We start from the raw sequence: 25,613 nt of genomic DNA on the forward strand, positions 1-25,613 counted from the left end.
AAAAAAAATCGTAGAGGAATATTCAGCATTTTCCAAACTGAAGCCAAAGTGCTTTACAGTTATTTGTAGGCACTTCTGGAGTACTTACACATTCTCACTGTAATGACAATAATACTAATCTAAATAAACCTTATTTCGCTCATAGGAAAGGCAATTTGATCTTCTTCAGAAACATAAAGATTACCACTGAGCTTTATTCTACCTCCTTGGAACTTGGCAGCTCTTTTCCATCATCCATCCCTATTAGGATGCCATGGGTTACCAACTGAACACTTACCTTAATTCCTTGGCTATTTGGAAAATTTACAATCCTGGATTGGTCTGTCTTGCAAAGATTTCCACAAAGTTCTGGCTACATACATTTGGTTTCTATTTGAGTAGTAACTATCATTTACATAGCCTGCCTCCATTTTCCTTTTCTGATCACCTGATGTCATTCTATGACTTGCTTCTTCTCAACTTTAATTCCAGTGTGCAACCCAATGTAATTTGAATCATTATTCACATCATAGGCTTTTCTTCTCTTAAAACTATATGATATGAAATTTTCAATTTAATGTTTAGGATTTTTAGTAATTATCACGTGTTACCAAATAGCTAAGATGTGCAACAGTTGTGAATTCATATTTTAGCCACTGTTAGAAAAATGGCACCAGGCACTGACACAGAGCAATTACTTCAATGACTGAAAGTCTACTGCAGCCACATTATCCAGGTATGTGGTTTTGATTGCTCATATGAACAGTCCAGCACAAATAACTGCTTTCTTCACTAAAACAAGTTTCTTGTGAAAAGATCATGCTTTTAAGAAACTGTTAAAGCATTTTTTTAATTACTAGAAATGGGAAGGTAGTCATCAGAGCATTTAATGATGAGAAGAAGGGGTTTAATCTCACTTAACAAAGAAAATGTTGTCAGACAACAACACCAAACACAAAAGCATTGCAGTAAAAAATTGGCAGGAAAACAGACATTCCAAAAATGGGTTTCAGCTTATAGTTGTACATCCACAGATGTGTCATGATAAATGCAAGTTTGGCTTTCCCTTTTTATAGACGTCTTTCTAGGAAGCTGCCTGGGTAAACACTAGCAAACCCTGTACTCTCAAGCAAAGCAAATACACTGAAGGAAGTTGGTGCTCCACGTTAGGGGTACAAGCCTGATCTCTACACCTTCCCAAGAGATACCCAAAGGATTTACAGAGCAGCACTGACTGAATGCTTCTTAACCAGGTTTCTCTGTGACCACCAGGTCCAGCAGCACCTGCTTACTGCATGAACCTACCATAGATCAGGACAACCACCCCAGGACTACAGTTACACTTTCTGAGCATACCCCCAAAGTTATTTTGAATCAGGCATGGAAAATATAAAAGCTGACATACCTTCCCCTCTGGCAGTTCAACAGGTGTGTGCTCTGCTAACTAACCCCGTCTCTGTGCCAATGCCACCTTGACGTCATTGTTACTGGGCTGACAAAAGGTTTCCATGGCAAACCAGAAAGCTGATCTGTTATCTCCCCTTTTGGAGGAAACCGAAATGCCCTCTCTCCTGTGTTCCGCTAGAACCACCCATCTTTGTTTTGGCACGTAGCACAGAGGGTGCATCCAAACACTGTGATCGAGTTCAGTTGTTTGTTGTCTCTCCCCCAGATCAGAGCAGAGAGGGCCTTGATAGAAAGGGCAACAGATAAAACCAAAGGAGGACAAACTTTAAAGCAATGAATAACAACAAAAAAAACCCAACACAATAAAGTCACTTGATTCCCCTTTTTGTTGTAATTTATTACCTCTACTAGCAGGCATGGCCTGTAATAGTTAGCAGATGTTTGAAACATCTCATTTTGAACCTTGACTAAGATTAAAAAGATTTCATAGTGTTTAAATAGCAGCTGCAGTATGAAATAAAGTTTCCTTCCTAACGTGACAGAAATGTTCATCCTAGCCTTAAACAAGGAGGACTGTTTTATACTCTGTAAATATTGAGGAAACTGAATTTCTGTGCACAGGCACCCACACATTATAAATTGTACATGCCTTTAATTTGCAGCAATTGATGTGAAATAAGCTCAGCAGAACAGGCTGGCCAAGCAGCCTGAATGCTTGGTGGGATTTTGTGACAATTTGCCCCAGGCCAACAGCTTGCTGTAGGCAGGATATCGGCAGAGCTTGGCCACGCACAGGAGGTTAGCAAAGTCATTGGGCTAAATGTCACAATTAAGATCATTACTGCTGCACCAAGGGAGAGCCTAGCAGTCCTCAGAGAGGGCTGCCGCCTGGCTGTGGAAGCAGAGCTGAAATAACATAAAGGAGCGATGCAGTACGTGTAATAACACCCATACATTCCCACCAGCCTTACTGCCATGCTGACTCCTTGCAAAACAAAGCACATTCTCCCATGTCTGAGCACTGGGGCCTGATGCAGCTTTGATTTCATGGCACAGTCCCTGTGAAGACTCCAGGCCCACCGATTCCCCTTCCTCTTGTTGCTAGTCTGATTAAACTTCAGCCAAAGGCTAACCAATTAACTGCAACAGATGGCTGAGCCTCTGATTGAGGAAGTTAACATACAAACTGCTTGTTTAAAAACAGGTTTACATCTCAAAATGAATTATTATTCCCTTTCAGGCTGCGTGCGTTTCCTCTTTGCCTGGCAGAGTGGATAATTTCTGAGATTCTGGTGAATTCCTCACGCTTGCAAGTTCTGGATGGGTACAAACAGATATCTTAGATGAAAGAAACTTTGAAGGATCTGCTGCAGTGAACAAAGATGGCTCTGGCCCTTACGCATCTGGTTTGAGTTAATATTTTTATCCCCTTAGAATACACAAGATTTTTTCCTTAAGCCCGGATTTTACTGGTACACATGTTTCTTCTGATTTTAGTAACATAAGGTTGCAATATTGTGCTCTTGAGCAGATGTGCTTTTGGAGCCCATCCCAAGGAGCACTGCTCACCTTCAGTGAAAGCAAACTCTAAACTGGCTGTGTGCTGTCGTCTTCGGGAAAGACAAAATGTCTTCCTTTGGCCTCCTGCTCACATCATTTTAAATCCTGCTGCATGACAGCTGGTTACTAGTAGTGTGGCATGTGATGCTAACGTTGTTATTACTGAATGTGAAAATGCCTAATGCTTTTGACAATATAATCAACGTATTTTATTCATTGTCCCAGAGAAGTTCACAACTCTAAGACCTTAAAACCATCACAGGACTTACAAATATACCCTTAAGCACAAGCCACTGCAAACTATTTCTATTAGGCAACGTGCAGCATATGCTTAACATTAGGGGCATGTGCCTAATGGGCTCATGAAACAAGGCCTGTTTTATGATTCAGCACGAGCAATTTCCAGCTCTGTATTCATCTTCCTTACAACTAGAAATGTGCCTGCGATGGGAGCACTGGGCTTTCTGATGAACACAGTGCCCAGTTCCAGCACAAGATGGAGGCAGGGATGCTGGAGTGGGACCAGAGGAGGGCCACAAAGATGCTTGGAGGGCTGGAGCACCTCTCCTATGAAGACAGGCTGAGGAATTTGGCCTTGTTTAGCTTGGGGAAGAGAAGGCTCCAGGGAGACCTCACTGCAACCTTACAGTACTTGAGCTTACAAGCAGGAGGGGGAACCAACTTTTTAGACAATCTGACAGTGACAGGACCAGGGGGAATGGCTTTCCACTCACGGAGGGGAGATATAGGTTAGATGTGAAAAAGAAATTCTTTATTCAGAGGCAGGGCACTGGCACAGGCTGCCCAGAGAAGCTTTGTGTGCCCCATCCCTGGAGGTGCTCAAGGTTAGGACGGATGGGGCCCTGGGAAGCCTGAGCTGGTGGGTGGCAACAAGCCCATGGCAGGGGATTGGCACTGGGTGGGCTCTACAGTCCCCTCCAACCCAACCATTCTATGATTCTATGATTCTATGACAGGCTAGCATAGCTAATTAAACTCCCTAACTGTTGAGCATAAAGAAACGATATACAGGAATAATACCCAAATCTGTTTTTTACTACAGATTTACACTCACTTTGTGGCTCTCAGCAGGTGCCAACAGGCGGGACGTGGAGAACGCATCGCCTGCACATTTTTTTATTTAATTACCAACATTTTCAGAAATTTGCTCTGAGCAAAGTCATTAATCTTCAGTAATTTCTTTGAGCCACAGTTTTATGAGGCTGAAACCCCTCTCTGAAGTGGCGGCTGCATTGCCTGAGAGGGTTTTTTTTCACAAGGCAGTTGTCATGGCAACGTGCTAGGGAGGGGAGAGCACCAGCAATAATTGAGCATCAAAGAATTGGACGTGCAGGGAAAATTCAGTGCTAGATTCCATATTAGAGCCACAGGGTCTCCAAACTGCAGATTTTAAAGCTTAGGATGACTGGATATTATTATAAGCTCTCTTGGGGATGGCTGTATTCCAGTAATGCATTATCACTGATCTGTTCCCATTATAATCCATCCATTTCACTGAAAATGACATGTTTGTGGGGCAGTGGAAAAGTAATCTGAAAGGGAACAATTGCACATCTCTGCTTTTGGGAGAGAAAAGAGAAAGAGGGAGGAGGAAAAAAAGGTTATAATCAAAGCTATATTTCAACAGCAAGCCTGGATGTTGTAAAAATAATAATGGTCTTGGCTGGCTGCTTGTTGTGAAATAATGAACCTTCTGCACCTTTATAATATTATTGCAGGCATTCTATAGAGCACCCTAATAAAAATGGATGGCTAACTAAATGAGAAAAGGCTGCTGCGTTGTTTTATGAGACAATAATCCAGTTCCAGAACACATAAATTGTAAACCCCAAACCAATGAGTTATACCAAGAACACAGCACAACTTTATTGATATTGTTACCAAGTTGCTCTTGTATATGGTGCTACAGATGTGCTTTCAAAATAATTAAAATTTTAAAGTTAGCAGTGGAGCATTATACAATTATGTCTCAAGAGTGCTATGTGCCCTAAACTATTATGAACTCTCTTATAAGGAAGGTGCTTTTTATATATTCACAGGGATTGGTTTGCCACTTAAAGATGGGAACACACAGATAGGGAAGCTAAAATAACCTCTCAGAAGGCCACTGCCTGGTACACAGATGATCTTGGTTTTAACTCCAACTTTGCACCTTCTCCAGTATCTAACTGAGATCATCTCACTCCTCTGTATCTCTCTGAATCTTGGAAACCTTTTCATGAGGTTGAGTAGAAGCTTTCATTTGAACTAGGGTGCATTTGTAGAAAGAAACGCTCAGTTTGGATTAGGACAATTTAAGCAACACAAAAACCACCACTCTGGTGAAATCACTAGTCTCCTCAACACTGTTTTTAACTGCTGTGCTATATACATGGCTGGTAGTCTTCAATCTGCATGTATTAGGGCTTTTCTTGTTTACCTATGCCAAGCTTAACCAAGCTATCTGGATCAGGAGGCAGTTCTCCTTGCTCCTATTTGCTCAACCAGCTTCAGGCATTAGCATGTACTTCTAGTTTTTCAGTTTCTTATGAATAACCAGTAGTTGCATAGAGCAGAACTGGTGCAGCCAGGCTCCTAGTGGGTTTAGGCTGTGTGGTCAGTCCCGAGCTATGGTGGAAGCTTTTCCTAAGGTTCAAGCATGCATGAGGTTCCTCAGCCCTGCTGATTCCCCAGCAATGTATATGTTCAGAAATGCATGTGTTCACACTACTGGATTTCTCCTAATTGCCTCAACTTAGGCAATTTTAGGAGGAAGTTCTTCATTCAGAGGGTGGTGACATACTGGAACAGGTTGTCCAAGGAGGCTGTGGATGCCCCATCCCTGGAGGCATTCAAGGCCAGGCTGGATGTGGCTCTGGGCAGCCTGGTCTGGCAGTTGGCAATCCTGCACATAGCAGGGGGATTGAAACTTGATGATCACTGTGGTCCTTTTCAACCCAGACAATTCTATGATTCTATGATATGATAATTTTTTAGGTACGCTTTCCCAACCCTTATGCTGATCTCCATGAACCACACAGAAATCATCTTTGAGATCAGGAGCTTCTGCCAACTTAGTTGAAAATTACCCATTGGATACAAAAGTTACAAGAAGAAAGAGCATGAACAAATGTGGAAAATATGAAAGAAAACTTTGTTACCTCAGAAAACTAAGTTAAAAACTCTCCTGTCACAGGGGAAAGGACAAATTTATTCATGATATCTCTACAAACTTGCCTGCCCTATAATAATTCTATTTATATTTCCATCTCTCAACTAGTCAGATTTCAAGCTATGTAAAACATGTTGTGTTTATTTTCTATTGTTCTGGTTTGTTTACAAAAATATCACGTGGCCCAAAACAAATGTCCACAAAAGTCTATCAGTGAGCCACTATTCCATCTATCAGCTGAACTATAACGTCATCAAAAAATTCCAAGATAGTTTAATTTTATTTCCTATATATAGATACTAGCTGGCATGACTTATATGAGCCAGATTAAACACACATTTACAAGTGAAATGTGATCCTCATACTGGATTCATTTTTAGGTCAGAAGATTTCTGAAAGTTTCTCAGGATCTTTTGAGTTATTTGTATCTTATGAAGGTGCATAGATGCCCATTACTTTCTCATTAGAAACCACATCAGTTTTGATGACTGTAACTCAGACAATTCTCTTAAGATAAGAGACTCTGCTATGAAAACTCAAACAGAAATTGAAAAGCAGATCCCTAATGGATGTGCCAGCGCAGCCTATTTGTGACATGAATCCCTTCTCCCATTCTTTCTGGACAGGACTAAATGGTCCCATTACAGTAATACTTTTAAAAGGTATCTTGGAAGAGAGGTCAAGGAGTACCTGTACTGGACAGGTGAACTGCACTTTAATTTTAGCCTTGAATCCTAGAGGCTGAAAATAACTCACAGTGGACATAATCTGAAGTTGCAATACAAGTACACATAGGGGCATGCCTGTCTGCTTGCACGCTGCAGTCAAGTTTTGCTAAGGCTTCCTTTTTCTGAGACATGCTAGAAACAGCCTCCCGAGCCCATGGGATGGGACTGTGCTACCAGTGATTGCTCAGCACAAGTCACTCAGAGTTCTCCTTACACTTTTAGGATAAGCAACTCCCACATATGCACTAACAAAGCTTTCCCTATGCTCACGAGGCAAGACAGATGATGACAGCTTATTTTACTGTATCAGTTTTTGATTCAGTATTCTTTGGCTTTACAATGACCGTGTGACCATGCCAATGTAGAGATTTAAGGATGCTTGTTTCCCAGTCTGCTCTTAGCTGCCTCTGCGGTAATAACAAAGCATGACCATGGATGATTTGGCATTTGATTAATAGCTGTTCAGATTGCTTTGGCAGTTTTAGCATATGTTAATTGGGTTAACAAGGTACTAAGTGCTCCACCGTGTTATGAATGTGCCGTAAAATGAAAAGCTCTGCTGTCAAATACATTCATTGCTTGTGCTTGGTGATTTGCTTGCTGTGAGCCTTCTCTCAAAGGCAGTAACCAGCAGTTTCTCCTGCTCTCCCATGAAAGACATGAGCGCAGCAGCACAAACCCTATCTTTAAGTGCCACCATTTGTTTGAGACTGAGCGATTCACTTTTTATTGCTCTGCCTCTTCCTTTTCCTTTTCCTTTATTTAAATTCTCATTCAACAATGATCTTTTAGTTGACACTGATTCCTGCTGTATTGAAGTCAGTAAGATAAACCACATATTTTTGTCTGATAATGTTTTGTGACAAAAAAACAATTCCTGTCTGCAGGTACAACCAGCCCCAGTAACTGCACTCGCCATTGTATCCAGGCAAATCACTGGATGAAATTATAAAGAGGGGGTGGATTTGAAGCACCTCATTGAATCAACATCAGTGAACAAAGTTCCTGGCAGCAAGGAAGCTGAACTATGTTCTAGTTATGTTCTAGACTCAGCAGGAAATGAAGGATAAGAAATTTTCTTTATTTCTTCAAAACAAATAGAGATGGAGTGAACAAGTGTACAACATGCAACAGACAGCAGAATAACACCACTAGGAGAGATCAGGTAAGGAAGGGGTCACTCAGTCAAGAGCTTGTTTGCTTAATGGAAACTGGAGAGGTGTCTAAAGATGATTTTTTTCAAGGAGCAGCTCTGACTGTAAATCGTAGCAACTCTTCATGCAATTAGCACTCTTCAATGGAAAAAGGAGTGACAGCAGGAAGGAAATGTTTAATCTTTGGATCTGAAAACATGACTCCTCCTAGCTTGACTAAAAGATTAGTGTTGGCTCAAAGCCAGGATCAGGCTCATAAAAGTCTCCAGTTTCCAGGGCAAAGGTTCAAAGCAATAATCTGCTTGAGGGGGGACAAAAATTCACATCCCACTAGTGTCAGTCTCCATGTACAGGCTTCTGTCTGGACATATAACTGGTTTTAAAAGGGAAGGTGAGAAGATACAGATGTGATTGGCAGCTGGAATTCATTCAGCTCAAATGTACCCCTTTACATAACACTTTTATGTGAGTGCGATGTTCATTCGCTACATTGCAATCGACCAAAAGAGAAAGCATCCATCTTTCTGCATCAAAAAGATAACAGAGACCAGTCACACAAAGGAAAAATGCCACCTCTGCACCTGCTCCTGGAATAATTACTTGCTTTAGTACACTGCTTAAATCCTGGGGCTGGTTTTAGCCTGCCAATGCAAAAAAAAAAAAAAAAAAAAAACCAGCAACAACAACAACAAAAAAAAAACCAACAAAAACAAGTCGGCATATGGCCCACAACTTAGCTAACAAGGCACATTAGGTTTATGTCTCACTGATCTCAAAGGACAATAAATATATGCACAGCGCTGAGCTTACATTGAGCTGAATCAAGGCTCCCACTCCCTGTCTCTGCCTGCTGCTCTTCAATTATTTACAAATCTGAACAGTTTGGCCACCTACCCCACGTGGTGAGCAGAGGATGTGCCATTCAAGCTCCACATGCAGCTGCTGCTTCCAGTGGTTTCTTCCCTCCTGCTCAGCCACCACAGCCCGTGCAGCACACAGCCAGGCTGTGCTGGGGAATGGCTGCAGCCGGGGAGTCTAACACTCCTAACCCTCTTGGCTCAAGCAGTTTAAAGGAATGCACACAATTTATTTAATCCTAAAATCCATCTTATTGTAGGAGTTAATAGTCGGATAATGCTGTGTATAACATTCCAAACATCTCCCTGTAAATAAGAAAGTATTTAAATAGAAGACTTTGCAGTAAATGTTCAGTTTCAATTCCAAGTTTCTCTTCATTAAAAAACAAACCAACATATTAATCTTCGCTGCTGTGTATCTTAACAGTGTGGAAAACAGATTATAACAGCTTCTGAGCACCCCAGGCTGCTTCTGCATTTTGAAAAGAAAGAAGAAATAACTTTAAATCCACTTTTAAAAGTCTTATCCTTCCTTTGCACGTCCTCATTGCTGCAGCACATTTCATTTGTAACCTGGCACTCAGCCCCTCACAAGCTTTTTTCCCAACTCAAATACACTTCCAGGAAAAAACAAGGTCCTTACTATGCTTACAGTTCAAACTCCACAGTGTCAAACCAAGCTTTCTTATGGATGCAAACTGCCTGGAAAAAAGGAGGACATGGCCAATGTTCCTCTCAGGCCCCTTTGGGAGCAACAGCTGGCACTCCCCAACAGACCTAATGCCAGTCCAGATTTGCTCTTCATACAGGTAAGCGCAGATCAGATCTCGACTTCAGCTCTGTCTCAGGCAGTAAAAACAAGAAATTTCATGATGAAAAACTCCAACACAGACTAAAAATCTCTCACATTTTGTTGTCTTTCAGTGGCTACATGAAATTGACTACTGCAATTGACTACTGCTTCACTTATTTATTGCCCTTTTTCCAACAAAGCAAAATAGAAAAAACTGCTAGTTATCACAGTATGGGTCACATGTTGTGACCTTCCATCAGTTGTTCAAGATTCACAAAGCAATGTAGCAAAAGAGACCCAATCTATGGCAATTAAAGAGAAAAGCTAGAAAAGGGTTCTAGCTCTTATGATGGTACTTTATATTGTTTCCCATGAGGGAAGTCATCTCCACTGACAGTGATTACAAATCACTGTGTATTGGGACATTACATCCCTTATGCTTGTTATAGAAATGAAAGTAGACTATTAAAATACTGCACAACAGCTTTGTCAATTATTTATCCTACTGAGTCACTTAACTTTAGCATTTACATAGGGATGGGATGGGAATCTGCAAATTTATTAAATATAGCATTAAGAAAGGCAAAAGAAAGCTCTCATTCATTAAGATTAATTTTAGCAGTTTTTCCTATCACTAAAATACCAGGCTTGTGAATGAGCTGTGGAAATAGCTTTGTTTTAGATTTGCACCCTGGGATGTATACCCTGGCTCTCCCCTCACACAGCCACACTGCTCTCCCTCACATCAACCACAGAATGAGCATCAGCAGATGGAAAATGAACTGTATATTTGCTTAGAAGACATCTGCTTTGGCCCAGCTTTTACTGGACTATTTTCATTCATTTATCTTTCACAACAACCGAAAGTGTTTGTTCAAAGACTGGAGGGCCAGTCATGATACTGCTGGACCAAAAGCCCAAACTGCCAATGGATTCTTGAAGGGCTGGAACTATTTGACGCTCAGGGTCAGGTATACAGCTGGTGTACAGCGAGGTGCTTTCACTGACCCAGTGGAACAAAATTCACATTTCTTCCTGTTTTCTTCCATTTCTTCAAATGACTTATCTTTTCTGCCTTGCATCTCTGACCTTAGCAGCTGCCTAGCCTGGTGCAACAGCTCTCCTCACCCCCTTCCTGCCTCTTTGTAGCACCACATAATTAATTGCATTTCAGCTTCAACAATGTTATCTTTTTTTGTGGGCAAGGGTTTCCAAGTGCTCATAAATAACACATGGCAATCACAGAAAGAGAGGATCATAAAGGAGCAATGTGATAAGCTTGAGAAAGGGTAGGCTTTTGAAGTCATTTCTCAGTTCTGAACTTTCTCTCCCAGAAAACAAAAGACTCGAAGGCCTGGTTCATAACCCATTGTAGCTTGGTTCACAACCTGGGCACATTGGGTGCTGCAGAGTAGCAGGGCAGGCTGCTGGCTGCCTTGGGGCACTGTCTGCACAGCAGAAGATGCATGGTGCCGAGGGGTGAAGGCAAAAGCCAGCAGCTGCACGGTGCTTTTCCCATTTTATACTGAGCAGCAGATACAGAAGGTGCTTTTTTGCCTAAGGAACATCCGTTAAATTCACAGGAAAATCAGCTCTCACTGCACTATCTGCAGCAAGCCAGAAAGCTGAACTTTCCCTGCATGTATTTCAATTTACTTTTTTCTCTCCCCTCTCCCTATAGCTTTTACATTTCTAACTGATGATTTAGCAACTTCACTTTTAAAAGAACATCACAAGCTCTTGTTAAGGAAAGTGTTCCTGCCCTTGGGTAGACCCCTTGCTGTCCTCCTCTATTGACTCCTCAAGATCACACAGCAAATATCAACACTGGAAAACTTTTAGAAGTTATAACGTAAGCCCGAGATCTGTGGGGCACAGCTGGTTCCCACCCTTGATTCTTCCTGCAGCCTCGGCAAGCTGAGAAGGCTCAGCACCTCAAGAGACTGTGCCCTCAAGACACGACAACAAACCCAACTGCCTCTTGTGAAAATAAATAACAACCAGCCGGCAGACAGCTTTTCTCCATGAGAGTGGAAAATACGCATGTGTGGTCCAGGCATGTTCTTTCAATAATTGTTTATTTGCAAGTACGGCCAGGAAGCGATGCTGTAGTGTCAGGAAAAATGAACCCGGGGAGAAAAGGGGCTGTAGAGTTGCGCCATACGTTTCACACCCCTCTGTTTCTCGCCCACATGCACACTGGAGGAAGTTTGATTTTGATTGTTGGTGGTATTTAAATTAATGCAAGATACAAAGAGAAAAAATAAAGTTGGTCTGAATAGCAGCAGCACTGTGATTGGAAACCAAGGCATGGGGATGCTTTGGATGTCTTTCTTATATGTAGGTTATCAAGAGATGCATGCAATCTTTTGAACAGATTCCTATGAGCTATTGCACACCAGCACAACTCTCCACTCTTGAATCAAAGGTGTTCTTACAAATATTGGTTGTGATCTGTTTTCCCCGACTCAATCTCTTGTGAAGACAAAGGTGTTTTGCAACACTTTCCCTTTGTCTTCTTCCCTCACAATTTTATTTCTAATATCAAACCTCATGCTGATATCAACTTTAAACTTAGATGACCTCCAGTGTTTCCTAATGTCTTTGATCAAGGAACACTACAGTGTTGCACAGAAACCTGTTCATAACACTAATTTCTGATCTCACACAGTGTTTTCTTCTTTTATTGACAGTTATTCTGTGTTGTGCCTCTAAGACCTTCATAGCTGGAACTCTTCCTTTCCAAGGAACTTTGTAAATTCCTTGAACAAACCCGGCACTCTACAGCTAATAAGCATTAACCATACAAAAATGATGGATTCTAGAAGGAAAAAAAAGTCTATGCCAACAAAAAACCCCTTACTGTTCCTCAAGAGGGATATATTTAATGTTGTACAGCCAAGTCAAACAAACATACTGTAATCATCAGAATGAAACCTCAGAAACAACTGAAAACAACAGAAGAGGACAAATAAATATGAACTCAACTTGGAAGTACAGGAGGAGAATGATCAGGTTTAGATGAGGAACAACTTCTTGCTTAACGACTACAACGAATGTAGAAATTAAGCAAAAAAAAATATATATATATCCTCTCCTTTAAATAGGTTCTGAATCCTGTTTGCTCCCTTCTTTCTAAGCCTACCACCTTCTATAGTCTAGTGCCTGCCCAAGAATGGTTAAAGATAGCCCCAAAATACCAATAGACACTTCCATTTCTTCCTAAGTCCTCATTTTGGGGAGACTATGTAAATCTAGTCACTATAATGTATTCTATCAACAAATTTGCAAAAGCAGTATGACGCTGAAACAAGACAATTTGCTTCACATCTAGAGCAGGGCTGTTTACAAAGTGGTTCATGGACTTTTTAGATAGCAAGTCTCAGAACGTGCCAGTGCAACATCACTAGATGTGAGTCCCAAGGCAGCCTTAGGGATCATCTCACCTGCCCTGGGCCATAGCCCAGTATTGGTACTCTATTATTATTACAATAATTTAATGTAATTTAATTTAGAAGAATGGCAATAAATTTTGTTTCTTTGAAAATCACAGTTGTTAGGCAACAATTGGTCTGGTCCCACTTTAGAGCTGAAAAACAGGACCACATGTTGTTCAGAAACATCCTGTGTTTGAGAGATACCACATTCTCAGTGAATTTGGAATATCTGTTATATCTGCTAAGACAACCTTTAGCTGTGTGCCTTGTGCCTATAAGGGGAATTTGTTCATCAATGGAATCTGATTTTCATGCTGCTGAAAAGAAGGGAATGGAGATATCAAGTGGACAGCCGCAGAAATTGCCCTTAAATATCATATCTGTCATTATTTAAAATGGCAAATTAAAAATACAGGGGAGGTACTAAGGAAATATATGCTGGTTCTGCACTGAAGAAAACAAACCCATGAGTGCAGACACTGTTCATACACCATTGTTCATACACCATACACACTGGAAGGAACAGCCTTCTTTTGGGGACATAATTGTGTCCAAGTATTTTTAGAGCAGAGGTCCCACTGAAGTGCAAGGACACTTTCAGAAACATCAGAAATATATTTAAAATACATGGCAAATTTCTTAGATGCCTTTTATGAACTTACTTCCTGGAAATATCAGTTAATGAGCAGTAAGATTTCTGTTCCCATGGATGCCACTGATGTTCCAGGTTTCCAGGTGTTTATTCACTTTTGTCCATGAAATGAAACTACAGACTGCTCCAGAGTCAGCAGGCTCTCCATAGGCAGCAACTCTCCGTAGGCAGCATTTTTTTTTGTTTTCAAAGCACATTAGAAATAATTACATTGGGATTAAAGATTATTTAATGTTATATGATTAAAAATATGATGCCATTCATCTCACTTTAAATGTCTTTTGAGGGGAGAAAGAAAGAATGCCCTGAAAAGCTTATGCCTTATTCTTTCCTTTGTTTTGGCATTGCTGCATTTCCACAGCGATGAAGCCGAGGTGGATGAATCACTCAAATCTCTGGGAAATTTCTTGCTAATGTTCAGCTACTGGATTAAAAAATGGGATCTGAAATTCATCCAGTGCCATTGTTTCAGTTGGTGTGGGGGAAGTTGTACGGCCACTCAGTGCAAGAAGAAATGGATAAGGCTCCACTGCGTGGTTTGGACTTCAGACAAAGTTCCCTGAGCAAACCGTGAAGTACACACAAATTTCATGTTGTTTCAAAAGGAGCTGTTCATGTTTTTCTTTGCTTTTCAAGAGAATCCGTACACTTTTTCTAAGAAAACTTTGAAACAAGACAGCCTGCCTGTAGAGCTCCCTCCACCCTCTGCTCCCTCAACACTTGCTGGCAACAACAGAAAACGAATGTCCTTACCCTCAGCAGCACTTGGACCTCTGACAGGTCACTTCTCAGAGGTAAACTTCTTGATCATCTACTTGTTACATTTAGAAACGGCTGATGGAAAAGACAGATAACACATAATTCAAGCTAGGATCAGACCTGGCTGAAAACCAAAGCTGGAAAGAATTACTTTTTCCCTTGTTTTGAAATGTGGCTCCAATCCCAAATGCATTTTTTTCAGAGTTCTCAAAGAAACCAAAAGGCCAAGAGCTCCAGGTCTGTCCTGCGAGGTCTCTGCTGTGGGCAGCGCCAGTGCTGATAGCTGTGCTAAGGGAGCTGGAGATCCTGTGCTACGTAAGTTAGAAATCCGTAAGTGCACAAACCAAAGATTAAGTTATCCCAAAGCAGAGCTTAGGCCAGACCCTGTAGAGCAAGACATCAGAGGCAGCTCCCAAAGCCTAAAGAAATCTGAAGAAATTAACACTGGAGAGATGTCAGCTCCTGGCTGAACAATTTATTTCCTTGATAAAATAAACGTTTTGCTTCTACACGACAGTATCTTACAAAGAATTAACAACTATAGCTAGTGAGAACTCAGGAAGGTTAATTACGGTGCCAAATTGCTTTATCTCAGGACCTCCCTTTCTGTCATGTCTTCCCATTTCCACAGGTGAGGGCAGCAAGAACTCAAGGGGATAACAGTAGCAATGCTGGGCAATGTGAGAGCAGTAGAGGTGTATCTTCTGGGACCATAACTCACTTCTCTTTTCTCCATCATATCTTCACAGGAAGAACTCACTTAACAGTCAGCTGTCATTTTCTGTTACACTAATTTTGCTCGCAGCACCGTGATTCATCAGCCACTATAATGGAGCAGCACTCCAGACAAGGCACTACTGATATAAGAATGTAACTTGCCTAGATAGGATCACTGCAGAACAACCACTATACCTCCATAAGTGAGACCAAATTGATCCCTACCTTTCTCCTTCAGAAACTCACAATTGCTAAATTGAACCCAATTTACTGAGAATAAAATACATGGTTCAGGGGGAGAAATCTCTGCAAGTCAATGCCCAGCCTCACCTGTCAGACAGGTGTATAGATCACCTTTTATTGGGCTCCAGAAAAGACAAAGATTTCTAAAGAAATACTCTGAATACTGTATTTAAGTGACTATTTGCCTTACCTCCCAACTCCATATTCTCATGATCATGCTTTCCCTTGCCTCTGTTACAGCCAGAATTTCTATCACACCTTACAACCTCCTTCCATCAACTGCAGCATACAGCAGCCATTAACCACACTGACAGTGAAATGTGCCGCTGAGGGGCTAATTTGTATTCAGTCCCACTGCTCAAGTTCTGTAAAGGCTTCAGTCCAGAGTGATACCTCCATTGATCCAAGCAGTGCTGAGCTATTCTTACCCCTTGGTGTAGCCCCTCTGCTGCAGCAGGAAGGCATCTCTTTCCCAGGAACCTGCTATTACTGAGTACCAAGATGCTTTTTTTAATCTGCTTGTTATGCCAGTTCCCTTGCTGAGAAACTAAGTAGAAATTAAATTGTCAGCTCAGTAAGAATGCTCTTGTTAGCAGAATTAATTAATGCCTGCATTTGCCTTATGGTATTGTCTTAATTTCTCCACTTCTTTAATTCCCCCTCCAAAAATGTGAATCTCTAATTTCTGTTCTACATTTGGATTTTCTGTATTTGACAAAATAATGTTTTATATTGGCATATATATATATTTTGGCATATATACATAATATATATTTTTAGATGTGTTTTCCTTATGTTGGTGTTCTCATTTTAAGACTTCACTGGGATTTTTTTTTTAAAGGAGTATTACTATTTCACTATTTTATGGCAAATGTTTTCATTTGTTTGAGATTAAATAAGAGAAGAAAGAATTTATAAACTTCCTACTCACCATATTTCAATTCTTTGCAAGATGCCTGGTTAGAGAGGGATCTTTAGTTTTTCCACTTCAGATTTAGGCATGCTTACAACTTAATTCCTGAATTAATTTATGCTAGGAAGAAATGATTGACCACTTCTTACTGCAAATGTTAAAGTGGTAACTAATAAACTTAGTGATTTCCCCTATATTCTCCATGTGAGGGACAGAAGAGGTTTCCATCCATAGTGAATGAGAGGGCATTTCTGTTTGCTATCTTCTTATTTATTTTCAAGTCAGCACACATTAACACAAGGTGTGTTTCCTGGAACTATTGCCTATTTAGGACAGCACGGTGGTTATGGGTTGACTGTTAGACTAGAAGATCTGGGTGTTCTTTTCCACCTGTAATGATTGTATGATTCTATGACTCTACGTTGGTGTACAGCTCTACAGAACTCAAGCCCAAATGGATCAGTAGCATCAAAGAAGAATACAGGGGATCAAGTTGCTCCTCGTAACTGTATGACTTAGAAAGGAAACTTCCAAGGTACTGAGAATGAATATCTCTAATGGCATGCATTGTGACTCTTAGAAATGATAGATTTTTAAGGAGAAAAGAGCCTGGATTCTTGGTGCCTTAGCTTCCTTTGTAACAATGTGAAGTAGTACTACCTGCATCGGATCCTAATTTCTGCTTAAGTAATGATATCAAAGGGAGAAGGCTGTTTTGCCTTGATTGGAAGCCTTTAGAGAAAAGAAAATCCACTTGTAAATGATTTGTTCTAGAAGCCTTAACTCAAAAAGCTCCCCTCATACTAATTACCTCCAATCAAAAAGCGTTTATTCTCAGTTTTTATATAATACCACCAATGCAGAAGAGGTCAAGATCTCAGTCTCATGACTTCTGAAAGATGAACTGAGTCCAGTATCTAATGGAAGAGATAAAAGTAGATCATGTATGTTTATTTTTAGAGAGTAAAAACTTTTCCGTTCACATTTCAGTGCTTTTTTCTACATCCAAAAACAACCCGGAGAAAAAGAGCAGCTCTCCTCAGCATACTACAAAAGCTACAAAAAAGGAGCTATTAGAAGATGGATCAGTATCGCCAGGACCAGCTGTTTTACAGCCAATAGATCAATGGGCTTAACAAATGAGGATGCCCTGCATGCTAATATTTTCTTTATGCAGTTCCCCACTGCTTTGAATCCAAATACAAAGATTGAAATCCTGTCTGCTGTGAGCTGAATAGGGTGAGGATTTCTCCTGAAGGAATGTTTTTTAGATAGCACATTGAAGAGGGTTTGCTGTACAAAAGCTGTCTGGTCTGCCTTTTGGAAGAAGATGAAGTTTTTGCATAGGAGGTTCCCTAGAAGCTGACATGGCTGCTCAATGGAAATTACACTTACTCTAATAGTATTTGTTATCTGCTGATTCTTTAACATCAAGTCACGTTCATGAACCAACTTTTTCCCTCTTTATAATACTTTCTCCCAAAGGAAAATCCAAACAATTGTTTTTCAAGCCATGAGATATTTTAGGTTACAGATTGCATACAGACAAATTCACAGCATTTTACATGTTATCTCTTTCCTTTCACAATGGTGCAGAGCTACAGATCTGGTATTTAATGAAAAAACAAAAGTTACAGCTCAGGGATAACTGCTTCATATATTTAGACAGATAGATAAAAATACAAGAAAATTAAAGATGTTAAGGGCTAAGATCCAGATTTAAGAAAGTACTTTGGCAATTTATAAAAAAAAACAACAAAGAGGAGTAATTAATTATTATTTTGAATAGACGTGGACATGTTCTTTTTGTCTCATATAATTAACTGACCACTACCTGTAGCCAGGAAAGATGGAATATCTAAAGAGTAACTTGTAAGAGGAGCCTGCAGCCAGAAACCCTGCTGCAAATTATCTTCAATGTAAAAAAGCTGCTCTGCATTCTCATCTGTATCCTGCATGGCATTATGTTACAAACATAATGTTTGGAAGAATTCTTGCCTGCCTAAATTCATAATCCAAACAGATAAATAAGCAATGCAGTGTGCTCTCAGATGCAACCTGTGAGTTAATACCTCGGTGTTCCTAGTGCAGATCACTCTGCTCTCAGCCTGGCACACTGCTGGCACTACCACGCTCTTTGCCTGTCCTTGTTAGTGAGGCTCTGAACAGCTGGGTCTTGTTAAAGGTGGGAAGGAAGTTTCTTCTGGCTCCTCTGGATGGAGATATCAGGGGCACTCAGGGCAGTCACTCGAAGTCTGATTTAGAACTTTTGGGAATAACTCTTCTAACAAAGCTGCAGTTCGAGAGATAGGAAAATTCCTATTTGCTGAATACTTTACCTATCAGTGCTGTTATCAGAACCACACAGGTTAATTGCAGTATATGTTATAAAAACCTATATCTGTGCTGAGAGTGAAGGCAGGATGCCTCCGTGCTGTTTCCATGGGAAGTACAAACACAGCTCCATCTGTCATTAACTGGGGTAATGCTATGTAGAAAACTGAGAGAATTGTCAAGGGATGTGGAAAGTTTGCTCTCCTTGGAGCAAAGACCTGGCAATGCAGCACTCTAGGGACTGAATTCTCCACAGCTTGCTGGCACTAGCATCTGTGACAGTATGAAAGGGGCTTTAGCAAGAGCTGCCCCTCTGTTGGAGGATGCTACACTAGTTACTCAAATTCAACAAAGCACATACATCTATATTTAAGCTTTAACTGTACACTAGAATTTGCTTCTGTTCAGTAAAAGTACATACAAATACATGAATACAAACAGCCTTACATCAGCAAGTGAACAGATCCATCTTAAAAAAGTAAGATGATCCAACCCTTGTGCTGATTTAGCCTTTCCCCGGTGGTAACAAATTTTTGCCTGTGTGATTTGTTTCCCAGTTTACCTCCTGCATGCCTTTGCCTTTCAATTCAGACAAGATCATTGTGTAGGAATTCCTACAACCCTTCCCAGCCTTGCATCCTGAAAGCAGCTGTTGCCATGATGGGCTGCCTTTCAAGGTAGAGCCCAACTGTCCCTGTTGTTGTTTGCACTACAGATCTTGTCTGTAGCTACAGCACTCAGTGAGGAGTGACTTACCCAGACCTTGCCTGCTACTATAACTCATGCAACTGAGTCAACGGTCTTGAGGCAAACCAGCAAATCTTGTGCGTAAAATTAAGCATAAACTCAAATCTCCTAAGCCAGGGCCTCTTTCAGGAATGATAAATGTGAAAAACATGGAAAAGCAGTGTGAGTCCACGTGGATTAAAGACATAAGAACGTATTTATTCTGCATCAGACAAAGTATTTGCATGCATTATGGTGTCCTTTGGAGTAATACTTTTCTAATGCACATTACTAGTCAAAAACAAACAAAAAGAAGCAACAACATGGAAACATGCTTTTAAGATAAATAAGTTAAATACAACAGGTGATTTATTTGCAGTTAACTCCTATTAATTCCTCTGAGTTCAGCTTTCAAAATAGCCACTGCACAGAAAAGTGTTTGTGAACTTTCTGACCATGAACACGAATTCTGAGTTTGAGAAAATACCCTTCTATCCTGAGAAAGTGGCAGCATAATTAAAGGCCTGACAAGCAGATAAATCCAAAATGATTCTGCAGAATTCATTCTTTTGCAAATTCAATATAGTTTCACAGCAACACAGGAAGAGAATGTGGATATTCTTATTACATTTGACAAACCTCATAATCATATTTGAAGTAAGCTCTTACTAATAGCCCATTTACTCTGACTACCAGCTGCTAATTCAGCTGAAGGCCACAGCTGGAAGTATCAGGGTGACAAATTTGAGTCAGGCCTCCTAATGGAGGAGGATCTGGACTTAGACCATCTGACACATGAAACAGGGACTACATACATGCCAACAGCATGCAGCATTCCAACAGAATGTCGCGTGTCTTGGGGCCATCCATATGTTCCTCCATATGTCTGTGAGGATGGGATCCAAAATCACAGTCTCTGGAAAGGGTAGGTCTCCCAGACTCTCAAGGTACCAGCCAGGATCCCAATTTTGCCATATTAATGCACCTGTATTCCCTCCAACAAAGTAGTGATTATAGCTCAGAGGGTAAACATGGTACATAACCATTTGCTGATTCAGAAGATGGATCCCACAAGGCAAGTTTTACTAAGGAAAAAAAGATTGCTCTGGGCTGTATTTCTTCAGAGCCAATTCAACTTCAAAAGACTTGCAGCAAAAGAGACGTTACCATGTAAAACAGCAGTACTGATGAGCATCTAGAAAGAGACTGGATTTTAATAGCCTTGCCTCAGAGAATACAACTTTTGACTCAGTAAAAGACAGGTTGCTATATATTATGTCTTCTATTCTGCTTTTCACTTATATGTTTTGGGAGACAATTAGCTGCAGCATATTTTCACGTTCCAGTCCTACCTTATCGCTGTCCACTGTATTCTGTGATGTCCTGGATGCAATGGAAATCGTGTCAGGTTGACTGCTTCCATCTCCTTGGCTGTCTGCATCATCTACTCCATCTCTGCAAAAGAAATAACAGCGAAATGACTGTGCTTACTTAACGAAACACCTTGTAATGTGCATAACTTTATAGGTGGATTTGAGAAGTGCAGAGTCAGCGTGCCAGAGTTGGCTTTGTGCTAAAATTACCTTGCTGATACAGCCCATGCTGCTGCGTAACTCCTAATTTAGAATGATGTCACCCTCAGCCGTAGGGTTGGGATTAGCATGTAATCACAACCTCAGTTGCTGGAAACAGGCTAGTGGTTCCCTGCATATTTACAGCACAGAAAATGCTGGTGTTCAGAAATAGCTCTGTAATGAGGGTGTCAAGTAGCATTTTTTCCTTGAATTAAATTTCTGCCTTCACCAAAACCATGCAGCAAGCAGAAGCTGTGTGTGGCACAGAAGGAAGGGCCATTTCTCGTCTCACAAGAATCACTTTTTCTGGAATTTAGTATTAACAAAGAAGATATCCAAACAAACGTGAATAATGACAGTGTAGAGCCTAGGTCAGGCTCTTGCTGGTGGCCTTACTTGCTCTCTCTTTGAAAATCTCAGTAATACAGCCCACAGTAAATGGCTGCATGATAACATTTGACGAGGAAGGGGAGATGCTCAAATTACAAATGGCTTTTGGGAACACCAGCTTGACAACAAAAAAACTGTGCCTTTATATAATTTCTGTTTCATCTGGGATTGACCAAAACAATTTAATATTTCCTCCCAGGCTGAAGTGAATTTCATATTTCATGACAAAGCACAGATACTCCACTCTGGTAATAGAATGTCACAATGAGCTGTGATTTTAGTTGTCAAACAGTTTAAAATACCACATAGGAAAAAAAAATCTGTTAATACTCAAATCTGAAAAAGTAAATTCTACTTTGGGAAAGAAACATAACCTTAGACTCTGAAGAAGTTTTTACTGTACATTTCTCTCCAATATTTTAGAGTACTAAAGACCTTTGTATGAATATCATGGAAAAGCTACTTTTGCCAAGATAACATAAAACAGGCAAAGATGATGAAAACTGCTTTTAACTATGGTCAGAAAACGCAAATGAATCCAGTAAAAAACCCACAAACAATACATTGCTATTGTTTTACTAATCTCTAGTGACTTCATGTTGTGTGCAGCGACTGAGGTTACCTTCTACTGTTGTTTCGCTGCTTTGCTGGTGTCTTGGGGAGCTGAATTGGCTCTTTCAGAGCTCCTTTCAGATGGATAATTCTTTCTTGGATGACTTCTCGGATATTTTTGATCCATTCCTGCTTTGTTTCAATACTTGATGCCTAAAGTTCCACAAGGCAGAAGGACAGACACTTTATCAAATTCCCAGTATATCACCTCCTCTGAAGAATACTGATTGGCTGATGAAAATGCATAATTAACTTTTTCCTCTCTGCTGTATTGCACCAACTACTGGAATACCTGGGAACCCCAGGAGAACTGAGGGTATTTTACCAGACCTACTTGGCAAGCCATAGCAAAGCAGCTAAGCTCTGGATATATTTAATGCTAGTAATGCAGCATGTTCTGTGAAGGGGAAATAGGTTATCAGTGCACAGCTGGGATTTCCTCAGACAAAATAACTACAACATAAATTCTTCATTAGAAACTCACTTGACTGAAATGGCTTTCAGCTCTGGAGGGTTGAGGAAATTATTGACTGCTGATATGCCCAGCGGCATAGGACTAAGAGAATTACACCTCCCAGTCCAACACCCTGAGATGTGCCTTGCATCAGCATGCAGCTGCTCAACCTGGATTGCAAGAGATGCTATTTCAGCAAGGCTGCATAACTGCACTGTCTTCTTTCATACTGTGGTCTTGGAATCAAATTGCTCCTCATGCAAGCTTGACCCCACCACAGACATGGAAGCAATGAGGAGGGGAGAAACTGACCTTTCACTTTAGGGCTCCTGAGGCCTCAACTAGCAGCTCTAAAGGCAAAGAAAACAAGCGCGAAAAGACTTACTTTTAGCACTGTTTTATTGTCTGAGGATGGTGTTCGTCCAGACCACAAGGCAAATTTACAGGGATCTCCTTCAACATGTTCAGTCACTCCCAGTTCTGAGGTCTAGTGTGGAGGAAAGATGATGAGAGATTTCATACAGGTTAAGCCTCAGGAGTTGAGAAAACTTTACATTTATAGGGGCAAGCAGGGAATGCAGGTATGGACCAGAGGATAGAAGGCACAGAAAATCATCTGGGGGTGGCAAAGAAGACCAAATGGTTTGACTGATCCTCGTTGCTTTTTCCACACGCTCATCACATCTCACTGTCCCAAACCCTTCCAGGCTCACTGCAGGTTTAGCCTCCCACTGGTCCCAGGGCCAGCCCTTTCAGGTGGCGTGAATATTCCCACCCAATGTGGGGACACATACACCATCTCCCAAACTCTACCTCTACCTACAAGAAACGCAACAACCGCATTATTTCTCTTCAGCCACACCTACCAGTAACTTGTTCTTGTAAACATATTTTGTGTGTCCTGAAGAATCTTTGATCTCCTTGCTAAACACCAAAGAGATTTCAAAGAGAAACAAATGCCTCTCACGGCCTTTCCGAATGAGTGATTTGGGATCCCACACTTGGAAGGAATCCTGAAGAATCAGCTCTCCCTGGACATCTAGATTCTCATCAAACCCTAAATAGAGAACACAAAACACACTGGTTAACACCTAACATAGTATTAGTTCTTGGTGCCAGTAATGCTCAGAAACATCAGAGCAAGGAAGACTTGCAGTAAAAGAGTCTTTCTCTTCTTTATATTCATAAAAGACATTTATGGGCACCTCCTGCCCCAGTGAAATTATTTTTTTGCTTTTGTTTGTCCACTGCCACGACATAATTATTCTACCAGAGGCTATTTTTCTACTATCACATGGTGCTACTCATCTCAAGGGGACAAGTTACTCAAGAGCTATACTGGAAAACCACAGCGAAAATCATCCTCACTACATTCTGACCCACACTGGATCAATTCACACCCAAGCAATTGTAATCACCTGGACTTCCTGTGCTGCTTAGGCACCTTTTTTGGTTTTTTTTTCTGACTCAAGCTAGACATGAAATCTTTTTTTTTTTTTTTTTTTGCCAAGAAAATGCTGTAGAGACAATAAATCATTACTGTCCTGATTACAATGTTCAAATTTCAGAAATACTCCACATATCAAAAAGTCAGTGAAAGGCTTAACTTCTGGGCAACTCTTTTTTTTTTTCCCCCTGTAATTTTGAAATGCTTTATGATCGGTTATTTTATTTATTTATTATTAATCTTTAGGCTGATTTCACCAATGTTTTGAACCACAAGATGTTTTGACTCAGAAAACCAGAACTTTTTCTTTCGAAATACTGAGATAGTATTTAGAAGTCATAGAAACAGTAAGGTTGGAAAAGACCTCTAAGATCATCTAGCTCAACTATTCACCAGCTAGAAATACTGTCCACTAAATCATGTCCTCAGTGCCACATCTCCACAGTTCTTGAACATGCCCAGGAATGGTGCCTCTACCACCTCTCTGGGCAGACTGTTCCAGTGCAATGTTTTAATCATTGCAGCCATGATTACAGCTACAGAAATAGTTTCAGAGGGGTTTTTTGTTTCAGTATGTAGGAAAATTTTCAGCAAATAAATATGTATGTATATAAACATATACTATAACTACATGTATACATAAGAGCTACCTGAAAATGATGATCAGCCAACGGTACTGCTACAGTCAATCTGTGCTAACTGTCTAAACAAGGTACAAGAAGGCTTAATTCACTCCTAAGGCCCTTTTCTGCCGCAGGCACCCATCTGTACCTTCCAGCATGCTGACATGCATTGCATCATTAGCTTTCTTGGGGACACTGAGCATCACTTCCAGACCATCCTTGAGTTCCCCTTTGCCTTCCTCACAGCAGGTAAGCAGTTCCTAAGAAGCAATGCAGAACACCTGTAAGCAAACTGACCAACATGCTGGCTTTATCTTAGACCATGTTTTTGGTATGTAGACTGCAACATTGCAACCATGTCACTAACAGTGACAGAATAAAGCTGGACTGCACCCACTGTGGATGCTTGCAAATAACAGGGATTGAATGTAAATAACTAAGAAGCAAGACAGTGAGGTGCCCTCGAATGGGAGCTCACTCAGAGGGTTTCTGGGCAGTTATCCAGCTGGGAGCAGGCCTCCATCAGCCCCTCAGCACAGTGCAGGCTGCATTACACCCAGGGTGGGTGAGCTCCTTCTGGAAGGAGGTTCTGAGGAGCAGCCCAGAGCGGTGAGGACTGAGAGCATGTATAGGCCATCCCGGGAGCTTTGGCTGTGCACTGCAGGCTTGCTGAGATACTCACAAGGCTGTAGTAAGCCTGTCATTGCAGTAACCTGGTATAAGGCACAGAATTGTCACTGCATTGGAATTTAACTCATTACAACCGTGAGCTGCTCTGCATGACCCAATTTGGTCAGCTCACTAAGGTACCTTCAGGAGGAGTTGATATTTTGTGATCCTCTGGACAGGCTTGATTAAATAAGAAGAGATAGAGTTGGCCAGACCATGCCTTTGCTGAATTTCCTAGAAGAGATAAAAGCAACAATCAGTTACGGAAAATTGTTAACCCCCAGTGAGACAGAACTACCCATAACTTCAGCTCTGTATCTCCGTGTAGCTTTTTAATTCTCTTCCAGCTCACATGTAGTGAGCAGTGTGGTTCCAGAAAAGTTGGCAACAAGCCATGGTGTCTCCTTTGGCCA

The 25,613-nt window shown here is 40.9% G+C and overlaps 1 protein-coding gene across 5 annotated transcripts in view; it reads right to left on the reverse strand.

Annotated features, from left to right (window-relative positions):
• Positions 1–25,613, reverse strand: part of KALRN (kalirin RhoGEF kinase) — a 449,507-nt gene that overhangs the window by 92,806 nt on the left and 331,088 nt on the right. For 2 of the 5 annotated variants that reach the window (XM_048953841.1, XM_048953835.1), the window contains exons 28-33: positions 25,342–25,434; positions 24,680–24,791; positions 23,328–23,518; positions 22,847–22,948; positions 22,018–22,160; positions 20,784–20,886 (exon numbers count right to left, since the gene is read on the reverse strand). In XM_048953841.1, coding sequence (XP_048809798.1) covers positions 20,784–20,886; positions 22,018–22,160; positions 22,847–22,948; positions 23,328–23,518; positions 24,680–24,791; positions 25,342–25,434 — 744 coding nt within the window. The other 3 variants (XM_048953838.1, XM_048953836.1, XM_048953840.1) reach the window with 3 other exon arrangements.

Source organism: Lagopus muta, chromosome 8 (genome assembly GCF_023343835.1).
Source record: "Lagopus muta isolate bLagMut1 chromosome 8, bLagMut1 primary, whole genome shotgun sequence".
Lineage (NCBI taxonomy): Eukaryota > Metazoa > Chordata > Aves > Galliformes > Phasianidae > Lagopus > Lagopus muta.